The sequence below is a fragment of the Trachypithecus francoisi genome, unplaced genomic scaffold, assembly GCF_009764315.1.
Source record: "Trachypithecus francoisi isolate TF-2019V2 unplaced genomic scaffold, Tfra_2.0 Contig01440, whole genome shotgun sequence".
Lineage (NCBI taxonomy): Eukaryota > Metazoa > Chordata > Mammalia > Primates > Cercopithecidae > Trachypithecus > Trachypithecus francoisi.
The window spans coordinates 4,424,166-4,447,274 of NW_022681431.1; the positions used below are offsets into that span (position 1 = coordinate 4,424,166).

Consider the following 23,109-nt stretch of genomic DNA (forward strand, 5'->3'; position numbering starts at 1 on the left):
TAGAAAATTAATGGATGTTAGTGAATAGACTTGAAATTAACTACATTAGCCTGTAAGAGTGCAGAGTAGGCATTCATCAGGTGCTGGTGTTCCTTCTACAGGTACCACTGGCTCCATAATTTAATGCTCTCTAAGACTGAAGCTTAAGAAATAAACCAAAAACATTACAAATCACTTCTTCCAAGTGCCAGTTTAAAATCCTTAAGCTCTTAATGATATTTATTGTAGAATCTTTCAAATATTAATTTTATTTATGTGAATAATTTATTTATAAAGTGATTAACTTTTTCAGAAGATGTTATTTTCACACTTCTTCATTTACTCTGTTAATTCACTTTCAACATAATTAAAAGTATCTTCTAGAGGGTGGTATTACTTCACATGATCCAAATTTATTTGCTTTCTTAACTTAGGTTACTATTGGCAGAACAGACATTGAAGACTTAGACCTCTGTGCCACATCTCGGGAGAGGCGATTTCGTTTATTTGCTTCTATAGAATGTGAAGGGCAGTTATTCATGACTCCGTATGATTTTATTTTGGCTGTCACAACAGATGAGCCCAAAGGTAAGTATACTTTTGAAATTATCTTAATAATTGTATTTTTTTTATCTCTAGCTTGTAAATGTATGGAGCAGTATAAGTTTTTTAGAAGAACTGAGTAATGTGGTATTTCACATGATACTGTGCTGTTCAATGTTACAAACTGATATTTCTTACAAACTCTTACTCACATCTTTTCTCTTTTCAGAAACTTTCAATTGCTTTATCTTTCTCAGCTCTACACCACCTTACTTTTGATACTCTTTATAAAAGACTCATATTCTGCCTATTCATTCTTATATCAAACCTGAACAGAGTAGTTCAGAGGACTGGCTTTGAGGTTAGCTCTGGGCAAGAATTCTACCTGTATCTCTTCTGCATTTGTCATAGCTCCTGCAGTGTAAATATATTAATAGTTTAATTGTGTCTCACCTTTTCATATATTAGAATAATGGTTCTCAAACTTTTTGGCAGTCTGTACATTCTTGCAAATCTCTTAATATCTAACTTAACAGAAGACAGCTGTATTCTCATATGTGCTTTTTTATTTGATCTGTTACAATATGTTGTTTTCCATGAAGTATGTGAAGAAAAGCTACCTCACAGATATAGACAGTAAAAAAAGAGTATTTTAATCGCCTTTTTAGATAATTATAGATACTGTCCTTTGATACTATATCACAATTGACTGGTGATAGTTGAGGCTTCAGAAGTCTCTGCAGATGGTGGTAAAAGAATAATGAGAACTAAGGGTTTTTTGACTGGCTTACCTGGATGGATGGCAGTAGGGACCAGGTTTGAGGAGAAAAATCACAATTTCAATTTTGGTCATGATCTATTTGAGATACCTTGGATATGTAAAAGGATACAGTTGGATTTTTTTTTTAATAATTCATTTCAGTTCACTGAAAGATCACTCACAAAAAATCAGTATAACAAATAATCAGTTGTTTGACCCATATCTGCTTTAAACTGTCACACAAATACTTTAACTTAGACTAGAACAATTATAGCCATTTTTTTCTCCAAAGTCAGCGATATGGCAAAAACGAACTGTAAAATAAATCCTCAATAATTTGGCAAATTGGCTACTTGACATATTAACTTTTAATGAATTTTTGATTCTTTGGATTATTTCCACTGGATATCAAGGAAGAGATTCAGGTATATATTTAGGATTCGTCTTTGCATTATTGCTAATTCATACGATGTGTATGAATGAAATTGTCTAGGGAAGCCATATAGGGTGAGAATATAGATAACCAAAGACCTGGCCGTGAGGAATTTCTGCTCTTTAAAAGATGAGTGGACAAAAGGCTTTGAAAGGATGAGGAAAGGGGACATAAGAGTGGCCAGAGACATAGGAAGAAAATCATAAGGGTATGTAGTCATAGAAGCCAAGTAAAATAGCCAGAATTGCCAAGTGAGTGCAGTGTTACTGAGAATTCAGGTTAGATAGGATAGGAAAATGTCCCCTAGATTTAATAACATGAAGGTTATTGATGGTTTTTTAAAAGGATGTTTCAGTGGAGTCATTAGGGCAAGTGCAGGAGTGAGTAGCAGATGAAAAAATGAAGACGATGAGTGTAAAGGACCGTCTTACAATATTTGGTTGCAAAAGAGAAAGGAACTGAAAGGTAGCTGGAATGGAATTTGAAGTAGACACTTTTGATCATGCCAGATTTTAAATTTAAAAAAAAAAAAGATTTTAACCAGAAACTATGAGAGAAGCATTTAAAGAAATGTAAACTACATGAGCTAAAACATGAAATCAAGACAGTATATGGTATAGTAATAGTAGCCACTTTGGGAATATGTAGGACCGTATAGTGATAGGAAAGGCGGAAACTTATTTAGAGTTTTTTGTTTTTAGGATTTTAAGGCTATGATAAGGATTATATCCTTTTTATTTAATCCATTCTGTACAACGTAGATTCTTTATTTGTGAGTTAGTATAGATTTAATACTAATTTGCTAATAAATATAAAGAATCCATGTTGTACCAAATCGATTAAATAAAAATGTATGGAATATTTGTACGACTACTTCTGTATTAAGGTTCTTTTCTGTGTGCTGAGGGGGATACAAAGTCTGTGTACTCAGGAAACTTACAATATTGTAAGATGACATAAGATACAGAAACAACCAACTCCAAGGTAGAATATGGTTACCTGGCACGATAGGTACACAATAAATATTTCTTGAAGGAAGGAATTTCTTAGATGCTAAATAGAATTTTATATCAAATTCTATAATTTTTTCAAACATATTTGAAGCTGTTTGTTAAGTGATATTTAATAATGTATAATTTTTTTTTTTTTTTGAGGCAGGATCTTGCCCTGTCCCCCAGGCTGGAGTGCAGTGACACAATCACAACTCACTGCAACCTCAACCTCCCAGGCTTAAATGATCCTCCCACCTCAGCCTCCCCAGTGGCTGGGACTACAGGCATATGCCACCATGCCACCAGCTAATTTTTAAAATCTTTTGTAGAGACAGGGTTTTGCTATGTTTTCCCAGGCTTGTCTTGAACTCCTGGTGCTCAAGCGGTCCACTTGCCTCAGCCTCCCAAAGTGCTGAGATTACAGGCATGAGCCACTGTGCCTGGCCACAGTTTCATATTTTGAAAAAATTTTACTTCATTATTTTCTAGAATTTTTTTCTTCACAATACATTCACTGGAAGCACACTGTTGGGTTTTGCTTTTTGGAAATAACTTTCGTGGTGATTCTTCTCATAGGTATTTTAAAACCATAACTTAAGAGTAAAAAACTGGTTTTTATTATTTAAAAAATTATACAGGATGTTTTACAACCACAACCTCAGTTAATTTCTAACCAGCACTTTTCAAACATAATTAAGAACAATCACAAAAGATCGAGACATTCATAAAGCCTGTTTTGAAAGTTGGGGTTTTAGAAAAGAAAAAGAACAGAAAAATGTTTCATGTACTGAGTATTAAATCAGAAACGTTAAAACTGTAGCATAATGAAATTTGACTTGTGTTTAAACCTTGGCACTTACTGGCTTTGAAAACTTGGTTAAGTTGTTTTATCTTCTCTTTCCTCATTTTAAAAAATAACAGCCTCATGAAGTTGTTTTTTTTGAAGATCGAATGAATTATGCTTAGTATAGTACCTGGCACACAGTAAACATTGAATATTGATAGGTCATCATCATCATCATCATCATTTGAATTCATAGCCATGATTTTTTTTTTTTCACTGAAAGGAGTCTCGCTCTGTCAGTGAGGCTGGACTGCAATGAGGTGATCTCGGCTCACTACAATCTCCGCTTCCTGGGTTCAAGCGATTCTCCTGCCTCAGCCTCCTGAGTAGCTGGGATTACGGGCAGCTGCTGTCATGCCCGGCTAATTTTTGTATTTTTGTAGTGCTGGGGTTTCACCATGTTCGCCAGGCTGGTCTCAAACTCCTGACCTTAGGTGATCCTCCTGCCTCGGCCTCCAAAGGGATGCAATTATAGGCGTGAGACACCACACCCAGCACATAGCTGTGACAATTTTTAAGCAAATATTTACATGGCATACCATTTTTTTCCCTGTTTAAAATCATAGCCATGATTTTTTAAAGTCTTTGATATCATTTTATGATGACATTCAGCAGGGAAAAAAATGGTATGCTGTGTAAATATTTGCTTAAAAATTATAGATGAAATAAATGTTGAAATATCTGATTGATTGTGATTTTGCATTATAATCTTATTTTGCATACTTAAATAGAACCTAAATGGTGACTTTCTTTTCTAGAACTAAAATCAGTAATTATTTTCCAACATAGTATCAAGAATTATTTTAAATTAGATTTTTTAAAAAATTAAATTTTTCAGACATGCAAAAACGCATTAAAAATGTAATGAACATCAACCTACAGCTTAAGAAATAATATTTCCAATAGAATTGAAGTCCTTCTCCACCTAAGTTATATTTATATATGCAGTAACTTCATATGGAATAAGGAGTTCAGAAAATCCTTTGAAGAACAATCTTAATGGCTCTTTAGTCTTTATTTAAAAAGCTAATCATATTGAACATGGTGACATTTCCGACAGAATGAATATGTCTTTTGTGAATAATTTACCATGGAAATCTCATAGACGCTGCAAAACTCAAGAGTACGTCTAACTTCCTCTTTTGATAAGTGTCTTCTGAGCATTGCATAAGAGCATGTGCGTGTACTTTTCTGCCATTTATTTTTCTTCTTTTCTTACTGCTATATTTTAAGAGCAACAGAATAATAAATATTATTTGCGTTCTGTTCGTTGTTAAAAGGGAAGTGTCTTTGCAAAATAAACATAGACAGTATCATAGTTAAGGTTACATGCTAACTTCTAATTTGTAGACCTGTTATTTGAATCACTTGATTATACATTTGTATAAACTATCTTGGATAGACGAAGGATGGTGTTGCTGCTTAAAAAAGAAATCTATCATTAGAAACATATTTCTTCTCTTTTGATTTTAAATTGAGTTGTTTTGTTGCCTAATAAAGAAAAATTACATAGCAAAAATTGCTTTTTTTGTAATTTTGAATTTGATATATTGTTAATTATATAGAAATAGCCCCATTGCCAGGTAGAAAAAGGTGTTGGTTGGCATTATTGTAATGTAGCTGAAGTAATTAATATTTACCAGTTTCCTATACACCTGTATTACAGGGCTTAGTCATATGTAAACCTGGTGCTAATTCTTAGGCAGGCATTAAATATTTACAGTATTCAAATCTGAGCAAAGGAAATAGCAATACTGACTACACATTTTTCCCAATGTTAAAAGTTTTACAGTGTTTGAGATCTTTAGGGGTGTGAGGAGGAATCACAAAAAGAAAGTGATCCCTGACATTTTATTCAGCTATAACACTCTTACTCTAGTGATGCTTCTTGAATAGTTGTAGGGAAGAATAATGGAACAGGACAAGTTTCCCCATCACTTTACCTAGCCTCCCTTTCCTTTCTTTTTTTCTTTCCCCAATCCTTCTTCATTCTAGAGAGACCTGACCTATGAATTATGTCATGGAGCACTAGTATAGCAAAGATCACAAGTAATACCTTAAAATTATAGTTTATCTGTGTTAATATTATTTTATATTCTAGTTTGAATATTTTGTAAGTATCATTATTTGTACTTTTAAGCCCACATGATGTTTAACATGGAGAAAGTTAACTTACTTTATTAGTCCAGAAAGCCCAAATTTAAGATGATATGGCTATGGAGAAATGTTTCCTGTATCACTGATACTTACTATAAACAGTGCATAGTATATAAAACAAGTAGATAACATGTATAAGATCATATCACAGATCTAAATTTTGAGGTTAAAAAAAAATCTTGGCCTTTTGGACATAAAAGTTTTGTTATAAGTTGTGGCTGTAGATGGTTAGCAAATATGGATATATATTCCATGAAGTATTTATTATCTAATTATCTTACATTTGTTTATTTTAGTTGCCAAAACTTGGAAGTCACTTTCCAAACAGGTGAGTTAAAGCTCTTGGTGGATATACACAAATTTTATATATGCATGCATACATATATATATATATAAAATTATATATTTCATGAAATATATTATGTATTTTTATATATTTTATGATTTTTTTGCAAATCAAATCACATCAGGGTTCCTTTTTTTTTATCCTCCAGTTTGTCAGAAAATGAAAAGGTGGACGTTTCTAAGGGTTGGTGAAAATGTAGATTACTGGTAAATCTCATGTGTTGGTATACCCACTTTGGAAAACAATTTGGCATTGTCTGCTAAAATTGAAGATATGTCTACCCTATACCTAGTAAATGCATGCCTGCCTTTAAATTCTGCAATAGTGCATGCACATGTACCTTGTAAAGTTGAGCTTGAATAGACTCTATGATCTAGTAATTTCTATACTAAATACACTGGTATCTAATATACACCAGTGTATATACCTAGGGAAATTCTTGCTTAGCCAGAGAGGTTCATAAGAATGTTTATAGATTATATGTCATGGCCCCAAAACTTTAATATATCAATACTATACCATAAATAAATTTTGATTTATTCATATAGTATACTACACAATAGTGAAAACAAATGAATTATAACAGTGCTTTAACTAAGCAAGTCTCAGAAACATAATGGTAAACAAAATGAGCAGTTCAAAAATACAAGGTATAATTCTATTTGTATAAAGTCCAAAACGGGGAAAATGAAATCATATTATTTAGGATACATTCATACGTGGAAAAACTAAGGAGTAATTAACATTAAATTCAAGAAAGTATTCGTCTTCAGGATGATAGCAGGGAATATCATCAGTAATGGGCTCAAAGAGGCTTCTAAAGTACTGCTAATTTTCTATTTTTTAACTTCACTATTTCTTAACTTTAAATTGCATATATATTCCTTTTATAGATATGATTTTATTATTTTTTTAAAAAAGAATATTAGAAATCCAGGGAACGTCCTTAACTAGTTAAAGGGAATCCTCCAAAAGCCTACAGCTCATGGTCATTTGTGAAACTTGAGAGACATTGTCTTTCAAGTTAGGTGGGAAAAGTGGGTAATATGCTCTAAGACCCCTGGTAATGAATGCTGAACATGTGGAAAGTACTGAACCCTATATATACTATGTTTTTTCAATGTCGTAGACAAGAGTACTACTAAGTGCCTAATAGGTGGGTAGCGTATACAGCGTGGATATACTGGGCAGAGGGATGATTCACGTCCTGGATAGGACAGAGCTGGACAGTGTGAGATTTCATCATGCTACACAGAACAGTGCGCAACTTAAAACTTGTGGATTGTTTTTGGAACTTTCCATTTAATGTTTTTGGGCTGCAGTTGACTGAGGGTCACAGAAACTGTAGAAAACTAAGCCACAAATAAGGGGGAGCTACTGTACAATGCCAATATGCCTGCTATCACAACTGTTCCGTAGCATTTTACTGGAAGTCTGGGCTAGTATAGTATACTAGGGCTGCTATGACAAAATATCACAGATTGAATGGGTTAAACACCAGACATTTGTTTTCTCATGGTTCTGAGGGCTCAAAGTCTGAGATCCAGGTGTCAGCAGCTTAGTTTCTTCTGAGGCCTCTTTCCTTGGCTTTTAGGTGGCTGTCTTCTTCCTCTGTCTACACATGGTCTTTCCTCTGGGCATGCGTGTGTCCTAATCTCTTCTTATAAGGACATCAGTCATATTGGATTAGCGCTCGTCCTGATGACCTTATATAGAAACCTAACTACCTCTTTAAAGAAAGGTCCTTTCTACAAAACAGTCAGATTCTGAGGTACCGGGGCTTAGGACTTCAACATATGAGTGAGGGAGAGAGGCACAATTGAGACCATAATATGTAGTATGAAAAAAAGAAGAGGCTCTAAGGATTAGAATAGAGGCATAGAATAGAATATGACTGGAAGAAAAATGTAAAAATATATACATTTTATATTTGTTTAAATTTAATAAAAGTTTAGCAAGATTGCTACTATATATAAGAGCAATAAACCAAAGTTAATAAGATGCTCCACACCAGCGAGAGCAATTAGAAACTAGTATTGAATAAAATGCATTTCATAATAGAAACAAGAACTATTAGGTACTTAAAAGCAATTCATAACAGAAGATGTACAAAACATTATTAAATTATATTTTTAAAAGTACAAGTAAATGGAGAACCATATCATGTTCATACTGGTAATAAGCCATTTCGTTATGATAATGATCCTCCAAATCTATCTATAAATGCACTGTAACTCCAATTAAAATCCCAACCAAATTGATTCGAAATTAACTTTTAAAATTAATTTGGATGAGTAAGGGCCCCAAAATATTTAGAACAATTCTGAAAAGGAAAGAGGGAAAAAAAAAAACCATTGAGATGAGAATAATGGGGCTTATGACATATTAAGATTAGAAATAGAGCTATAATAAAGTAGTATTACATCATTGCAAAGATATTTTAAAAACTAGATCAAGGTAATAGAATATAGAATCCAGAAACAGATCCAGGCATTTATAGATAGATCTATAAATCACTGGTAAAAAGATTGACCTCTCAATCATAGATGTCTGAATAATCATTTTTCCATGGAGGGGGCAAATTAGGCCTCAGATTTACTACCATATACAAAAACTAATTTCAGATGGATTAAGTTATTTGTGACAAAAATTCTATAAGAGTAAAATCAAAATGAGAGGCACGAGAGTTTTTTTTTTTTTTTAGATAAGACTCAAAGCAAAACTTGAAATTATTAGCAATTTTTACTAAATTAAATATTTGAAAGTTTAGCATCAAAAGACAGTGTAAACAATGTTAAAAGATGTGTGATGGTGGGAGGATATGCATGCAGCATATTAACAGAAGAGGGTAAGTGTCTTGCAGTCATGTAGAACCACTTTTTTTATCTTTATAAAAAAGATAATCAGCTTATAAGAAAAAAATAGACAAAAGTACCTACAATGGCCGCTGAATATATGTAAAGGAGGTCAACCTTACTAGTAGCTTAGGGTATGCAAATTAAACCAATGATATGATACTGTTTCACACCCACCAGGTTGTTAGCTTCCAGAAATCTGACAATACCACTAATTAGCAAGGAGAACAAGAAGGAACCAGGTGAGAATGTAAATTGGTATATTTACTTTTTTAAAATTTTTGGAGATAGAGTCAGTCCCTGTCACCCAGGCTGGAGTGCAGTGGCACTATCTTGGCTCACTGCAACTTCTGCCTCCTGGGCTCAAGTGATCCCCCCACCTCAGCCTCCTGAGTAGCTGGGACTACAGGCACACACCACCATGCCCAGCTAATTTTTGTATTTTTAGTGGAGACAGGGTTTTGCTCTGTCACCCAGGCTGGGGTATATTTACTTTTGAGTGATATTTGGCAATACCTAATAATGTTGAAAATTCATATGAGAAATCTCTCTTCTAGAAATGCATACTAGAGAAATGTTTTCGTGTTTGCCACAGAAATCCTATATATCAGATCCTCCCCACCCCCGCTTCCCGTGAAGCTTCATCTGTATTTACAGCCGCTCCCCATCACTCATTGCTCACATTACTGCCTGAGCTCCGCCTCCTGTTAGATCAGCGGCAGCATTAGATTCTCATAGGAGCCCAAACCCTATTGTGAACTGGCATGTGAGGGATCTAAGTTGCGTGCTCCTTATGAGAATCTAATGCCTGATGATCTGTCAGTGTCTCCCATCACCCCCAGATGGCACCCTCTAGTTGCAAGAAAACAAACTCAGGGCTCCCTCTGATTCTACATGATGATGAGATGTATAATTATTTCATCATATGTTAGATTATAAGAATAGTAGAAATAAAGTGCACAATAAATGTAAAGCACTTGAATCATCCCCAGAACATTTCTCCTTCCCTGCTCCTGGTCTGTGGAAAAATTGTCTTCCAAGAAACCAGTCCCTGGTGCCAAAAAGGATGGGGATTGTTGCTATATGTGTTTCCTGAACCATCAATTGTAATAACAAAAATTTGGGAACGATATAATGTCAATCATTAGGCAAGTGAATGAAAGATTTATGAAATAGAGAAACCCAGGATAAATGTAGAAATACAGAGTTAAAATGAATAAAATACATTACAGCTATGTGCATTGACATGAGTAGAACTAGAAAACGAGGTTGAGTAAAAACAAGTTGCAAAATAATATTAGCTGACAGTCATTTAAACTGCAAAGACCTTTTCAAAGGTCTATGAAGTCAGAACTATTTTTATTGTAATACTGAGACTATGCTTGTTTTATTCACTGTCATTGTCTCATGAGTGTGTGGTGGAGTTTTCTAGAGGCTGTTTGGTAATGATGCCATTGCTATACCAACTAATGGAATGTGTGTTTGTGTATTCTTGTGTTTTAAAAATTTGTTTTTATTTTCAAATAAATTAAATATTGATAGATATAACCCATAAAAACAGTATCTCTTTTGGGTCCCTAATATTTTTAAGAATGTGAAGAGTTGCCCTTCAGAACTGCTACTATAGACAACTTCTGTGTAGCCATTAAAATGAAAATGAAGAATATTTGACAGGAAAATATATATGCTCGTGATAATATAGTAAATGCAAAGGGTAAGTTATAAAACAGTATGTAGAGAATGATTTAATATTTGCAGCAACAAATATTAACAAAATACTATATAAATACTATATACTATATAAATATGCCTAGCTAGAGAATCAGACTAAAATGATGTTAAAATGTGTCTCTCTGTGTGTGTGTGTGTGTGTGTGTGTGTGTGTGTGTAACTTGCCACCCCTAGAGACTCAATTAAGTTTGGTCTAAAACTTAAGTTTGTCATCCCTGGATTACAATTAGTTTTTATTTTCTGTATTTACTAATTTTTCTATAATATATAGCTACTAACTGTATAATTTTTTTAAAATAGTACTTATTTAAGAAAATTGTGTAACTCCTTTAAAAGGCAACTATAATTCTAGGAGACTGAATTTAATTCAGCAAATATTTATTTTCTACCTACAATATAATTCTAACACCACTCCGAGTTTAAGCATAGTGCCTAACAAGACTGCCCTCATTTCAGATGCTTGTTGCAAGTTTGGGGGCTCCAGGCCACCCACACTCTGGCCTTACTGTCTAGGAGTCTAGGAGGTTGCCACAGCTCCCCTCAGGTTTAATGATTTGCTAGAATGAATCATAGAACTCAAAAAATGCAGTACCTATGGTTATGGTTTTATTAGATAGAATACAGAATAAGACCAGCCAGATGAAGAGAGAGGGCAAGGTCTGGGAAGGTCCTGAACACAGAGCTTCTATGCCTTCTTTGAGAACATGGAGTTGGGGTGTGTCACCCTCCTAGCACAACAGCATGTTCAACAACCAGAAAGCGCCACTGAGCTTAGTGCTTAGATTTTTTGTTAGGGTTTCATTACATAGGCATGATTGATTGAATTGTTGTCCATGGATTGAACTTAATCTATAGCCTCTCTTGTCTCCCCAGAGGTCAGGCTCGCTAAAGCCCCAGCTCTGTAATCACAGTTATTCTTTCTGGTAAGCAGCTCCCCTCCTGAGTGATCTCCTTAGCTCAGGTATGAACGAAGGATTTAGAGTCTCCTTTCCAGGACCCAGGGGCAAAGACCAAACTCTTTGTAATATAGCACTGCTACATATGAAACCAAGCTGGGAATTGGGAGTAGGGAGAGAGATTCCTGACATGGGTGGAAATATAAAGATTTTAAGAAATTTTAGAAGTCCTTAAAGTTAAAAAGAGAAGACAAGATGAATGTGTTGGCTGGATGATTTAGACCAGGAGAAACTAGATTGTTACTAAAATAAGCTACTTGGAGTCAATAAGGATCTGTGCTTTGTCATTTATTAGTTCTGTGACCTTGGGTGTTACTTATCCACTTTAAGTCTTGTTAAAATATGCATAATGAGGATTGTTTTTAGAATGAAGTTACTGTATGAGCCCATTGCCAAACACATAGAGGGCACACAATAAAAGGTAGCTATGATTTTTCAGTCTTACACTGTAGCTGAGTTTAAGCTAGAACAGATGAGGTTGGAAGACATGGAAACAGTTAAAATGGAGAAAGATTAGTTAATATTTATACAGTTACAATAGATATGGCATAAATTAAGCTGCATAAGATTTATTCAGAATGTTGTTTTTAAAATTTTTTAATATTTTTTTGAGACAGGGTCTCGCTCTGTTGCCTCAGCTGGATAATGCAGTGGTGTGATCATGGCTCACTATAGCCCGACTTTCTGGGCTCAAATGATTTTTCCACCTCAGCCCTCTGAGTAAGCTGGGACTATAGATGAACGCCACCATTTCCAGCTAATTGTTGTTTGTTTGTTTATTTGTGAGATGGGGTTTTGCCATGTTGCCCAGGCTGGTCTCAAACTCCTGGGCTCAAGGCATCTGCCCCCGCCTCGGCCTCCCAAAGTGCTGAGATTATAGGCCTGAGCCACTGAGCCCAGCCCAGAATATTTTATTTCATCTCTTACTCTAACAAAAATATGTGAGTTTACTGTTGTCTAAACAATAAATATCCCAGTTTCTCATTACAATTTGGAGCTGAATTATTCTGTGCCATTGCTATTCTATAATCAGATGCACTGATTATTTGGTGGCATATTTTACCTGCAGTGCAGATATAGAAACATGAAGAAAACAAACACAAGAATCCACATATGGGCTTCAAGGTGTCCATAAATCCCCTAAAAATGCTGTTCCTGCCTTTGACATACCAAGAATTTTACTTCTGCTGGCTCAGCTTTGCAGTGAAACAAATATGATTTATAAATGTCAGAAAGCATTTTTAGGTACAGCTGCATCAAGAATGATTTGTCTGAAATGCCTTCCAGACTTGAATGTGTGTAAAAATTAGAAGATCTTGTTAAAAATGCAGGTTGTGGTTCGGTAGGTCTGGCATGGGCACTGAGATTCTGCGTTTCACACGAACTCCCAGGTGTGATGCTCAAACTATTGGGGAACCACATGCTCTGAGGAGTGGGGATCAGATCTGAAAATAGAAGTGGGTTCTGTGTTTGTCTAATGTGTTTCTAAGCAGACTAATTTTATTATTTCAAATTATTTCAAGTTATCTCAGCAAATCTTTTAATCATTTTTCTTCACAATTAATCAAATTATAGTTTTCACTTAGTGTTTTTAACAGACTATACACAATAAATTCAAAATTGATTTAGCATATGAGTAATGATTCAGATGTCTAAGTTGTCCAATAGTTTCCGAGCAGCACTGATAGTTTGACTTTTTTAAAAAGAAAAAGCTAAGCAGCAGTTGAAGTCTATGTTCTTTAAGTTAAAACTAGAAACAAATTGGCTGGGTGCGGTGGCTCAAGCCTGTAATCTCAGCACTTTGGAAGGCCGAGACGGGCGGATCACAAGGTCAGGAGATCGAGACCATCCTGGCTAACACGGTGAAACCCCGTCTCTACTAAAAAATACAAAGAACTAGCCGGGCGAGGTGGCGAGGGCTTGTAGTCCCAGCTACTCGGGAGGCTGAGGCAGGAGAATGGCGTAAACCCGGGAGGCGGAGCTTGCAGTGAGCTGAAATCCGGCCACTGCACTCCAGCCTGGGCGACAGAACGAGACTCCGTCTCAAAAAAAAAAAAAAAAAAAAAAACTAGAAACAAATTGAAACAGTGACCACAATAACGCAGTACCCTTGTCTTTCTGCTTCATCCAATGTTATCATTCTCTAAGTCACTAACCATTAAAGTACTTTTCATTCCTTTGTAACGTAATCCTTTGTTCATTTACTTCCTCTACACGAAGCTCTCTAAATCCAAATGTGTTACAAAGAAGAGACATTACGTGAAGCCAGGTGATGTGACCGTTTCTGATCTTGATATGGAAATTCACATTTTTCCATGGTTTTCCTAAAACGATCCCTTTATGACTGGCTCCAGAACTTACACTTACTGTTTTATCTTGATTTGGTTGTCTTATGTATAACCTCCCATTATTCATCTTATCTGAAATTTTAGGTAGCTGTAATTAAATTTAATGTAGCCTCTTCTTCATTTATTTTATGTTCGAACCATGGGCAAATACTGTGTTGTGTGCTTGAATGAACCACAGGTATAACATAGGATAAATAATGCCATGTTTCAGGTCTTTTAAGTGGAGAATTTTGCATGGACATTTAAACATGTTTTTGATCTATTTTATAAGCAAGTGGTTTACCAGTTCATCAGTAGTATAATAACTTCTGTCATAGGAATTAAATCAAATGCTCGCAGAAACACCACCAGTTTGGAAAGGCTCATCAAAGCTATTTCGAAATCTTAAAGAAAGAGGTGAGTTAACCTTAGTACGTGTCCTTTTTTTAAACTGTATTATGTATACTATTTATATATGCATATTTTCCCATACCTAAAATAATTTTAAAATTACATCTATGTGTATGCATAGAGAAAAAACTAAAGAAAACAGCAAAATATTAACATTTCTGAGTATTAATGTTGTTCTCGGGTAATTCCACTCTTCATTAAGGGTGGTTTTCATGTTATTGTTTATATATTATTTGTATCTTCCAAATTTTTTTTACAACAAAATAGACTTACATAGTTTAACAAATTGTTCTTTAACCATATTGAAAAGTTTATTCTATATTTACCCAAAGAAAACATTTTACAAAAATACTAGATCTTCAAAGGTATATTTTTCTTCCTTCCATTTCGCTCTGAGAGAATTATAGATGCTCCTAAACTAATCAACAGGAAAAATTTACTGGATGTGTCCTTTGACAGCCTAGTTTGGACATGTTTCCTTTAAAGGCCAATACTTACTGCACATGTACCTGTTTCAATTTACTCTATTATCGGTATCAATATTAGGTTAATTCATTAATTTATACATTTCCTGGCAATCAAATTATATGGCTTTTATTGTAATTTTCTTTTACAGTGTACCTTTTTACACATTTGTAGAAAAAATGTATTAGTCTTTTTAATCTTAAAAAGTAATGTTTCTTGGAAATATATTTTTTGTATCCTCAAATACAGGAATGTGCAATATATTAAAGAAATTATATAAGCAGTTATATTTTCCCTTTTCATCAGTTTTTTTTTTTTTTTTTGAGACGGAGTCTCGCTCTGTCGCCCAGGTTGGAGTGCAGTGGCCGGATCTCAGCTCACTGCAAGCTCCGCCTCCCGGGTTCACGCCATTCTCCTGCCTCAGCCTCCGAGTAGCTGGGACTACAGGCGCCCGCCACCTCGCCCGGCTAGTTTTTTTTTTGTATTTTTTAGTAGAGACGGGGTTTCACAGTGTTAGCCAGGATGGTCTCAATCTCCTGACCTCGTGATCCGCCCGCCTCGGCCTCCCAAAGTGCTGGGATTACAGGCTTGAGCCACCGCGCCCGGCCCCCTTTTCATCAGTTTTAACGAATATTGGTTTGAAAATAATGTACTTCAGCCTGAAGACAAATACTTTGAAAGAGTAGTTATAATTCATATATTTTATTTAAGTAGAATTAGAAAGTTTGTATTGCTTCCACATGGTTTACATAGAATCTGAAAGGAAGAGACACCGTATCTTTTATTGTAGGTGTTTCATAAGTAAGATTTTTAAATCCTCAAGAAACCTAGGCCAAAGTGTCTTAAAAAAAATCTTAGAAATTTTTTTCCTGGATATTGTCTTAAAGATTGCCATTCAGATCTTAGGGTGAGATAATGTGATGAGGAAAATTCAAAGCTCAGAAGGATCAAGTACGTATGGTGAATTTCAACCATTTTTCTTAATATATATACCTCATGGGAAAATACAAATTGGATCAAATATAATCTGAGAAAACTAACGCATGGAAGAAAGAACCTTTTTTTTTGTTAAGGGGAAGGTTAAATCTAGAAGTCCTAGGTTTAGGCATATCCTAATCCTTCTCATGTTGTACACATGTTTGCATTTTTTTCCCCAGGGGATAGAATCTATTCTGCGCCACTATGACGGAAATACTTTGTTTCTGTGCTGTCTCTTATGGTAGCTACTAGCCACATACGACTGTTAAGCATTTGAAATGTGACTAGCATAACTGCGGAACTTAATTTTTAGTTGTATTTGATTTTAAGTATTTTAAATTTAAATAGCTACACCCTGTAGTACAATGCGTATCTGTATCATATTAATTAGATCATCAGGGTAATACATGATCCCAGAAAGTTTTAGAATCATTAGAGAAGTTAGAATAAATAGAGAAGTTAGAAGAGCCTTGCTTTTTTTAAATAGTGATTAAGTGGCAGAGAAATTTTAAGACTAAACCTTTAGAGCTATTGAAGACATAATTTTATTTTTATCTTTGTTTTATTTTATTTATTTATTGAATCAGGGTCTCGCTTTGTCACCCAGGCGGAAGTGCAGTGGTGCAGTCATGACTCACTGCAACCTCGACCTCCTGGGCTCAAGCGATTCTTCCCCCCTCATTTTTTGATTTTTTGTAGAGATAAAGTCTCACTTTGTTGCCCAGGCTGGTTTTGAACTCCTGGACTCAAACAGTCCTCTTGCCTCGGCCTCCCAAAGTGCTGGGATTATAGGTGTGAGCCACCATGCCTGGCTAAAGACTAATTTTAAAATTAAAAGTTTATCTATGTAAAGTATTACCTCTAGAGAAAATGTTATACATTTAAATAATAAAAAATTGATATGCATTTGTGAAAACATGTATTATAGAGACTTAATTATAATAGCCAACTGCAATGTGTCATGTATAGGAATTAAACAATATAATCCTTTTAAGGAACTTCCCTTAAAATTTGTTTTGATTGAATTTTCAAAAGAAACCTAGTTGGCATCTTTCTTATCCTCTGTTTCTAAAGATCACACGATTACTATATGCCTAGCTTTTTTTTTTTTTTTTTGATCCTGGATGCCATAAGTAAATTGAAGAGTGAGTTTTATAGTATTCTGTTTTATAATTGGAAAGCGTTAAAAATATACAGTTCATCTTCAGTAGTATTTTCTCTTTTTGTTGACTATTTTTATTAAATTATAGTGTATCATGGGTTTCACTTCATTTTTCTTCCCTGTGGTTTAAGCCACCTCAATCACCATGTGGTCCTACAGAGAAGTGTCTACCATGACAGTCATGGTCTGGACACTCGCTATGAAGTAGTCCTTTACTTGAGGGAAGTCTTGAGTTAACTATCAAATAAAAGATGCATAGCAGTTACTAAAGTTCTTTATACCAACCAGCATCTCTTGTGTATTCTACCAGGTCAACTAGAACAACAGTCAGTGAGATAGGATTATGGAGACAGCATACCCGTTTCCCAACCCATTTCCTTTTTTTGCCCCTCCTTTTATGCTTTTCTTTCATTTTTTGAGGGATCCTTATGGACTCTTAAGTATTGTATCTTTATATACATTGACCATTCCAGAATCTTTCTCCCATAACATTCATGGCAATCAAGCAGAACTATCTGTCTATAGGTCACAATATTCTAATATAAACAAAAGAAGGGAATGAATGCTTTCAGGGCTTCCTGGGTAGTGCCCTTCATGTCTCTGACAAACTGCCTGACAGTGACTCCTCTTCTCTTTGTTCTGTAACAAAGAAGTCAGCCTCAAAGAACATCATATAAAATGGAGTTTTAAAGTTCACAATCTGGTTATTTTAAGGATTTTTATACCCTTTTACCAAGCATCAGAACTATCTAATATCTAAATAAGTATTGTAGATACAGATTCCTGATGTCAATCTTCTCAGTATCTACTTGGAAGGTCAGTTCAAGCACTAAATCTAGTTTTGGGTTTTGTATTCCAAAAGCAAGAATTCAAGTAACAGAATGCACTTTTTTATTTACTTCAAATGGACTCATTTTAAAATTTGTAAGTATGGAGTTACTGAGAATTCAGGATGTGACGTACAGAAAGTATGAGACATTTAATTACAATAAAAACTCCTTAGAGTACATATAATAGAAGCATTGAAGATAATTTGAAAGCAGAAAAGTGTTAACTATAGACCTTTATTCTTAAAATGCAAAACAAAAATCAAATTTCTAAGTAACAATGTCTAAATATTTTATCCAAGTGTTAATAAAAAGTAAGCACTTTGCAGTGTTCATTAACCATGTCCAACCTTTTTATTTTTACTTATTTTTTCCTTTAAGCTCTGTTGTTGGACTTGACAACTTTTTTATGTTAAGAGTCATACATTAGAAACTAGCAACAAGTTTAAAAGTTACTGCTATAAGTATGCATTATAATTTTGCTTTTTTTTGCCAATGTATTTGACAGCATAATGATTTTATATGAGTATCTACGGAGGCATGTGGAACAATTAAAGTAAAATTAAATTTGTTGCTTCTTTCGCTATGATTTTATAATAATAATTGTCATTTAAAATAATATGTAGCATTTATTTTTAAAGTATAAGCTCATTATAGCATTTATTGCTTCTCGAACAACATTTTATACATATAACTGATACTATTTTTCTTGTAGGTGTGATTTCTTACACAGAATATCTTTTTCTTTTATGTATTTTAACAAGTAAGTATACTTATTAAATTTATTTCTCGATGCAGCTTTATTTTTTAAACAGAATCTTGGAAAGCAGATCTTAGATTCACTTACTCTTGAAAATCAATATCCATGCTGTTCTGCAAAATTCATGTTTAATGCCACAGAAAAATGCTAAGCATAGCACTGTGAAGAGTCAAAAACGTAAATGCTACAGCTTATGGTATAGTAATAAATGCTAATAAATTATAAATTTACTATTATGTATCCATTCTTGTGGTTTTAATCTACCTCACACTTGAAAGGTCATGACATGTAATAATTTGTAAATTTCCTACTGCACTCATTTGAGTCATATTTTCTGCAAGACTGATGTGAGAGAGAGTGTCTCTTAACTATCGAGTCTATCAGAATACCTGTCGTTCACATCCAAAACTTTTATTTTCTTCCTCTCATGTGCAGCATTTCTTAGGAAATATATGAAGGGTTTACTACGTTTTCAGTTAAATTTCTTTGCATTTAATGGAGACAATTCTCTTATGGTTTACTGTGTTCCAGCCACCTGGCCTTTCCGTTTCTTGAATTGTTGCCTCAGGGATTTGTACCTTCTGCTTTCTGTGCCATCATTACTTATCCTCAAGATCCCTATGATAATAAATATCATTCAGGTTTCCTTTCAAATGTGAAGACTTAGCAAATCCTTACTTGGCCAGCCTCTCTAAAATAGCTCCCTCTCTTTTTATATCTCTTTGCTGCATTTCATATTCTTTATATCAGACTATTTGAAAGTATTATTGGTTTACATGTTCTTGTTTGTCTCCCCACACTTGAATGCAAGGTCCGTTATGGCAAAGATTTTATCTTTTTTGTTCATCTCTGTATCAAGAACAATGCCTTGCACATGGTACCCTCCCAAAAAGTAGTCAGTGAATGAATGAAGAAAGGAATACATCAAAGAATATTGCTAGTGGAATTTCCAGTTGTGGAGATTTGGGAAGATGCATGGAAACAAGAACATCAATAAAACTCTGTCGTTAGAAACAAGTCTAAAAATACTTTGTACTTCTTTGATTAAAAAATTCACACCACTGTGCTATTCTTAATTGTGTAACTTAGTGAGGAATGATGTTAACATTGAGTTCAGTTACAGTAAGTTTCGAGAAGAAGGAATGTGTACATGCACTCTCATATCTTTCCTTATTTTTTTCTCTTGGACTTGCCACCTTCCTCACTGCCTAGACTGAACCAATTTTTCAAGACAGGAGAATTACGACAGAGAAAGAGTAATTTACACAGAGCTGGCTGTGCGGGAGACTGGAGTTTTATTATTACTCAAATGAGTTTCCCGAGCATTCAGGGATCAGAGTTCCTAAGGATAATTTGGTGGGTAGGGGGTGGGTGAGTCAGGAGCACTGGTTGATCAGATCAAAGATGAAATCATAGGGAGTCAAAGCTTTTCTCTCGTGCTGAGTCAGTTCCTGGTTGAGGACCACAAGACCAGATGAGCCAGTTTATCGCTCTGTGTAGTGCCAGCTGATCCATCAAGTGTGGGGTCTGCAAAATATCTCAAGCATAGGTCTTAGGTTTTACAATAGTAATGTTACCCCCAGGAGCAATTTAGGGAGGGTCAGAATCTTGTAGCTCCAGCTGCATGACTCCTAAACCAGAATTTCTAATCTTGTGGCTAATTTGTTAGTCCTACAAAGGCAATCTAGTCCCTAGTCAAGGACTAGAAGGGGGTTTGTTATGGGAAAGGGCTCGTATCATCTTTCTTTTAAACTATAAATTAAGTTCCTCCCAAAGTTAGTTTGGCCTAACTAAACAAGGAGCAACTGAATGAGCAAACACAGCTTGGAGATTAAAGCAAGATGGAGTTGGTTAGTCAGATCTCTTTCACTGTCTCCATTATAATTTTGCAGTGGCAGTTTCAGACTTAAAATGAAATTAAAATGTTAGTGCTGAAGAACTAGTATTGTACATTTTGTAATAGGGCTACCTGAGGTTGATCCACTCTGCAAAGCCATGGTAATGAAGCAAGTCCAATCAATGATGCTACCCTGAGAATTAGAGTGGATGCAAAGGAGTGTCTCATAGATGTGTTGAAAGTTACCTTGTTTGCCAGAACAATGATGGTTGCAATATTAGAAGTTAAATTAAGTACCTAAACCAGCGGAGTGAAAGGCAAGACTAGGAAGCGTTGACTAGGAAAGCTACTTGTTGAGACGGGACAAGGGTATGGTTTAGGAGTGTCAGAAAAAACATACATAGTGGATTTTGGCACAGAAAGCTTAGGATCTTTGGGTGCTGTGAAACTTCTTTGGAGTTCAGGACTCACCAACAGAAGCTTCTAAGGAGTTTGAATTGAAAAATGATGGGATATTGTTTACATTAGAACTAAGAAAACTGTGAAAAGAGGGCTGGCAGGAAGTGGGCTACATAATCTTGGTTATCTGTCTATAAGTGTTTCTCTCTTTACTTTGTACTGTATTTTTCCCTCCAAACAATGCTTGTAAGGAGGACTTCTTTCCTGTATGTATTTTCAAGATCTTTTTAAAGTGTAAAACTTGGTTATTAGAGATGGTGTAAATTTGTATTAGATTTCTAAAATACATGCAAGAAGTGAGTTTGCATAAAGGACTGGCTTCTGTTTCTGTTATTTTCAGAGACTACTGTTACCAGTTAAGAAAGTAGGACGCTATCTGTGCCTCTTTTGCAGGTTCACGATTTCCCAACAGGTGGTAGCAAATGTGTCTGTGGGGGGTCCCTTTTTCAACTTTGTGCCCCTCCCCCCAGTCATCTCAAAAGAAAAGATCCAGTGTTTTGAGAAAGGCACATCCACTGAGCTGCTCTTTGAAGGACGCTTTCAAGTTTTCTTCTGTCCAGGTTTTCTCCTTTATGCTCTAGAAGTGAAAAGGAGAAAGGGATTGAACCTCATTAATTTAAGGATTGAAGCACTTCATAGTATGTCAAAGTCTTTCTCAGAAAAGCAATTATTCCTTGTATTTTGGGGGAATTGGTAATTACATATTCAATCTTCTTTTGTTTTATATTTCTGTTGTTGAAGCCTCTAGAAGTTTTAACTCTAATCTCTTATGCTTAACATTTATTTTCATAGGTCATTTTAGTTATAATTTTCCCGAGAATCGGAACTAGTCCATTGTGTCATGTTTTTTTTTCTGCCATACTAAGTAGCTGAACATACTGAATATATTTAAAATGCGACAAGTTGATATTTTCCTTTTAAACAAACAGACTTTGGATAAAAAAGAGAAGTATTTATTTTTAGAAATAAGGAAAGTATTCAAATTTTTCTCTCAGTGCTATGCAACAAGTATCACAGAAGTGCTTGTAAAGTGTATTAGCAATTTTTATTAAGTGTACTAATGTATAAAGCAGAAATATAAATACTTTTATATGCTTTTTATTTAACCAATAATAACATGTTAACTTTTAATTTCTTGGTCAAAGAAACTTTTTCTGTACAGAATATGAGTAACTTTACAACTAATAATGGATTTTGTACTTTAAAATACATTTTTCCATTTTGTGAATACCTTCTCTGTTTTTTTCTGGCAGAGCCACATGCAGGGTTCAGAATAGCTTTCAACATGTTTGACACCGATGGCAATGAGATGGTGGATAAAAAAGAGTTTTTGGTGGTATGTATATTATATGCTGCGTTTTTATCAATAATTAAATATTGCTTACTTATATTTTTATGTTTTTGCCTTCTTGGGAATACTACTGTAGAGAAAAGAGTGAAAAATGTATACTTTTGCCTTTATTTAATAAAGTATATACTCAGGTACTTTGAACAGTATTTACATTTTACAAATAGAAATTACATTCTTCAGTGTATGATAATAATTATTGTTGTTTTTACACAAAAGTGTGAAATATATCAGGTGTTTTCTGTTGGGTGCATAACAGGCAGTCCTCAGGTTATATATGTCCAGTTAATATTCAGTCTCCATTATGTCATCCACCTAGGCACAACTCCTTCCATAGGAACTTCTCTTCCTTCTCAATATAGGATTCATGATTTTTGTTTCTCTTTTCTCTTCCACTTGCTCCTGCTTTGTATTCCAGTCTTGTCCCCACTTCCCTGTTCCTTTCTGTTATCTTTGACCGTAGGCTGATAGTTCTTAGGTATTTACCTTTTGACATTTCTTTGACTGGTCCAGCTCTGGTGCTGGTCTGACAGGGAGGTCAGTTGCTCACTCAGCTTCACACAATCTCCTTCCAGAATTTTTCTCTTTCTTTTTACCTATGTATTTTGCATCTCTTTTCGTGCAAAATGCCTAGTCTGTTTTTTTCTCTGAAATAGAAAATACTATTAACTTATTCCTTAGAGTAACGTGGTCTGCTCTTAGCATATATGTTACACTCTGTCTTTACCTACACTCTGTCTTTACCTACACTCTCCGAGTAAAAAGAAAGGGAAATCAACAGCCATTTTCTTTTTTTGTTTTCTTTTTAAATTATGGCCCTACCTCCTAAACAGCCATTTTATTTTCTACTTTTCCTTTCTAACGTAGCTGTTAAAAATTCCTCAGAAAACCTCTGAAAGAGCTTCATATTTACTTCAGAAGCTGAAAGTCAGAGGAAGT

General features: G+C 34.7%; 1 protein-coding gene across 3 annotated transcripts in view; it reads left to right on the forward strand.

The window, feature by feature from the left end:
- The window catches only part of MICU3 (mitochondrial calcium uptake family member 3), a 102,193-nt gene that overhangs the window by 41,697 nt on the left and 37,387 nt on the right, over positions 1–23,109 (forward strand). For all 3 annotated transcript variants that reach the window (XM_033226042.1, XM_033226060.1, XM_033226050.1), the window contains exons 2-6: positions 414–567; positions 6,005–6,036; positions 14,262–14,340; positions 18,482–18,529; positions 22,076–22,158. In XM_033226042.1, the coding sequence (XP_033081933.1) occupies positions 414–567; positions 6,005–6,036; positions 14,262–14,340; positions 18,482–18,529; positions 22,076–22,158 (396 nt within the window). The remainder of the gene's footprint in view (positions 1–413; positions 568–6,004; positions 6,037–14,261; positions 14,341–18,481; positions 18,530–22,075; positions 22,159–23,109) is intronic.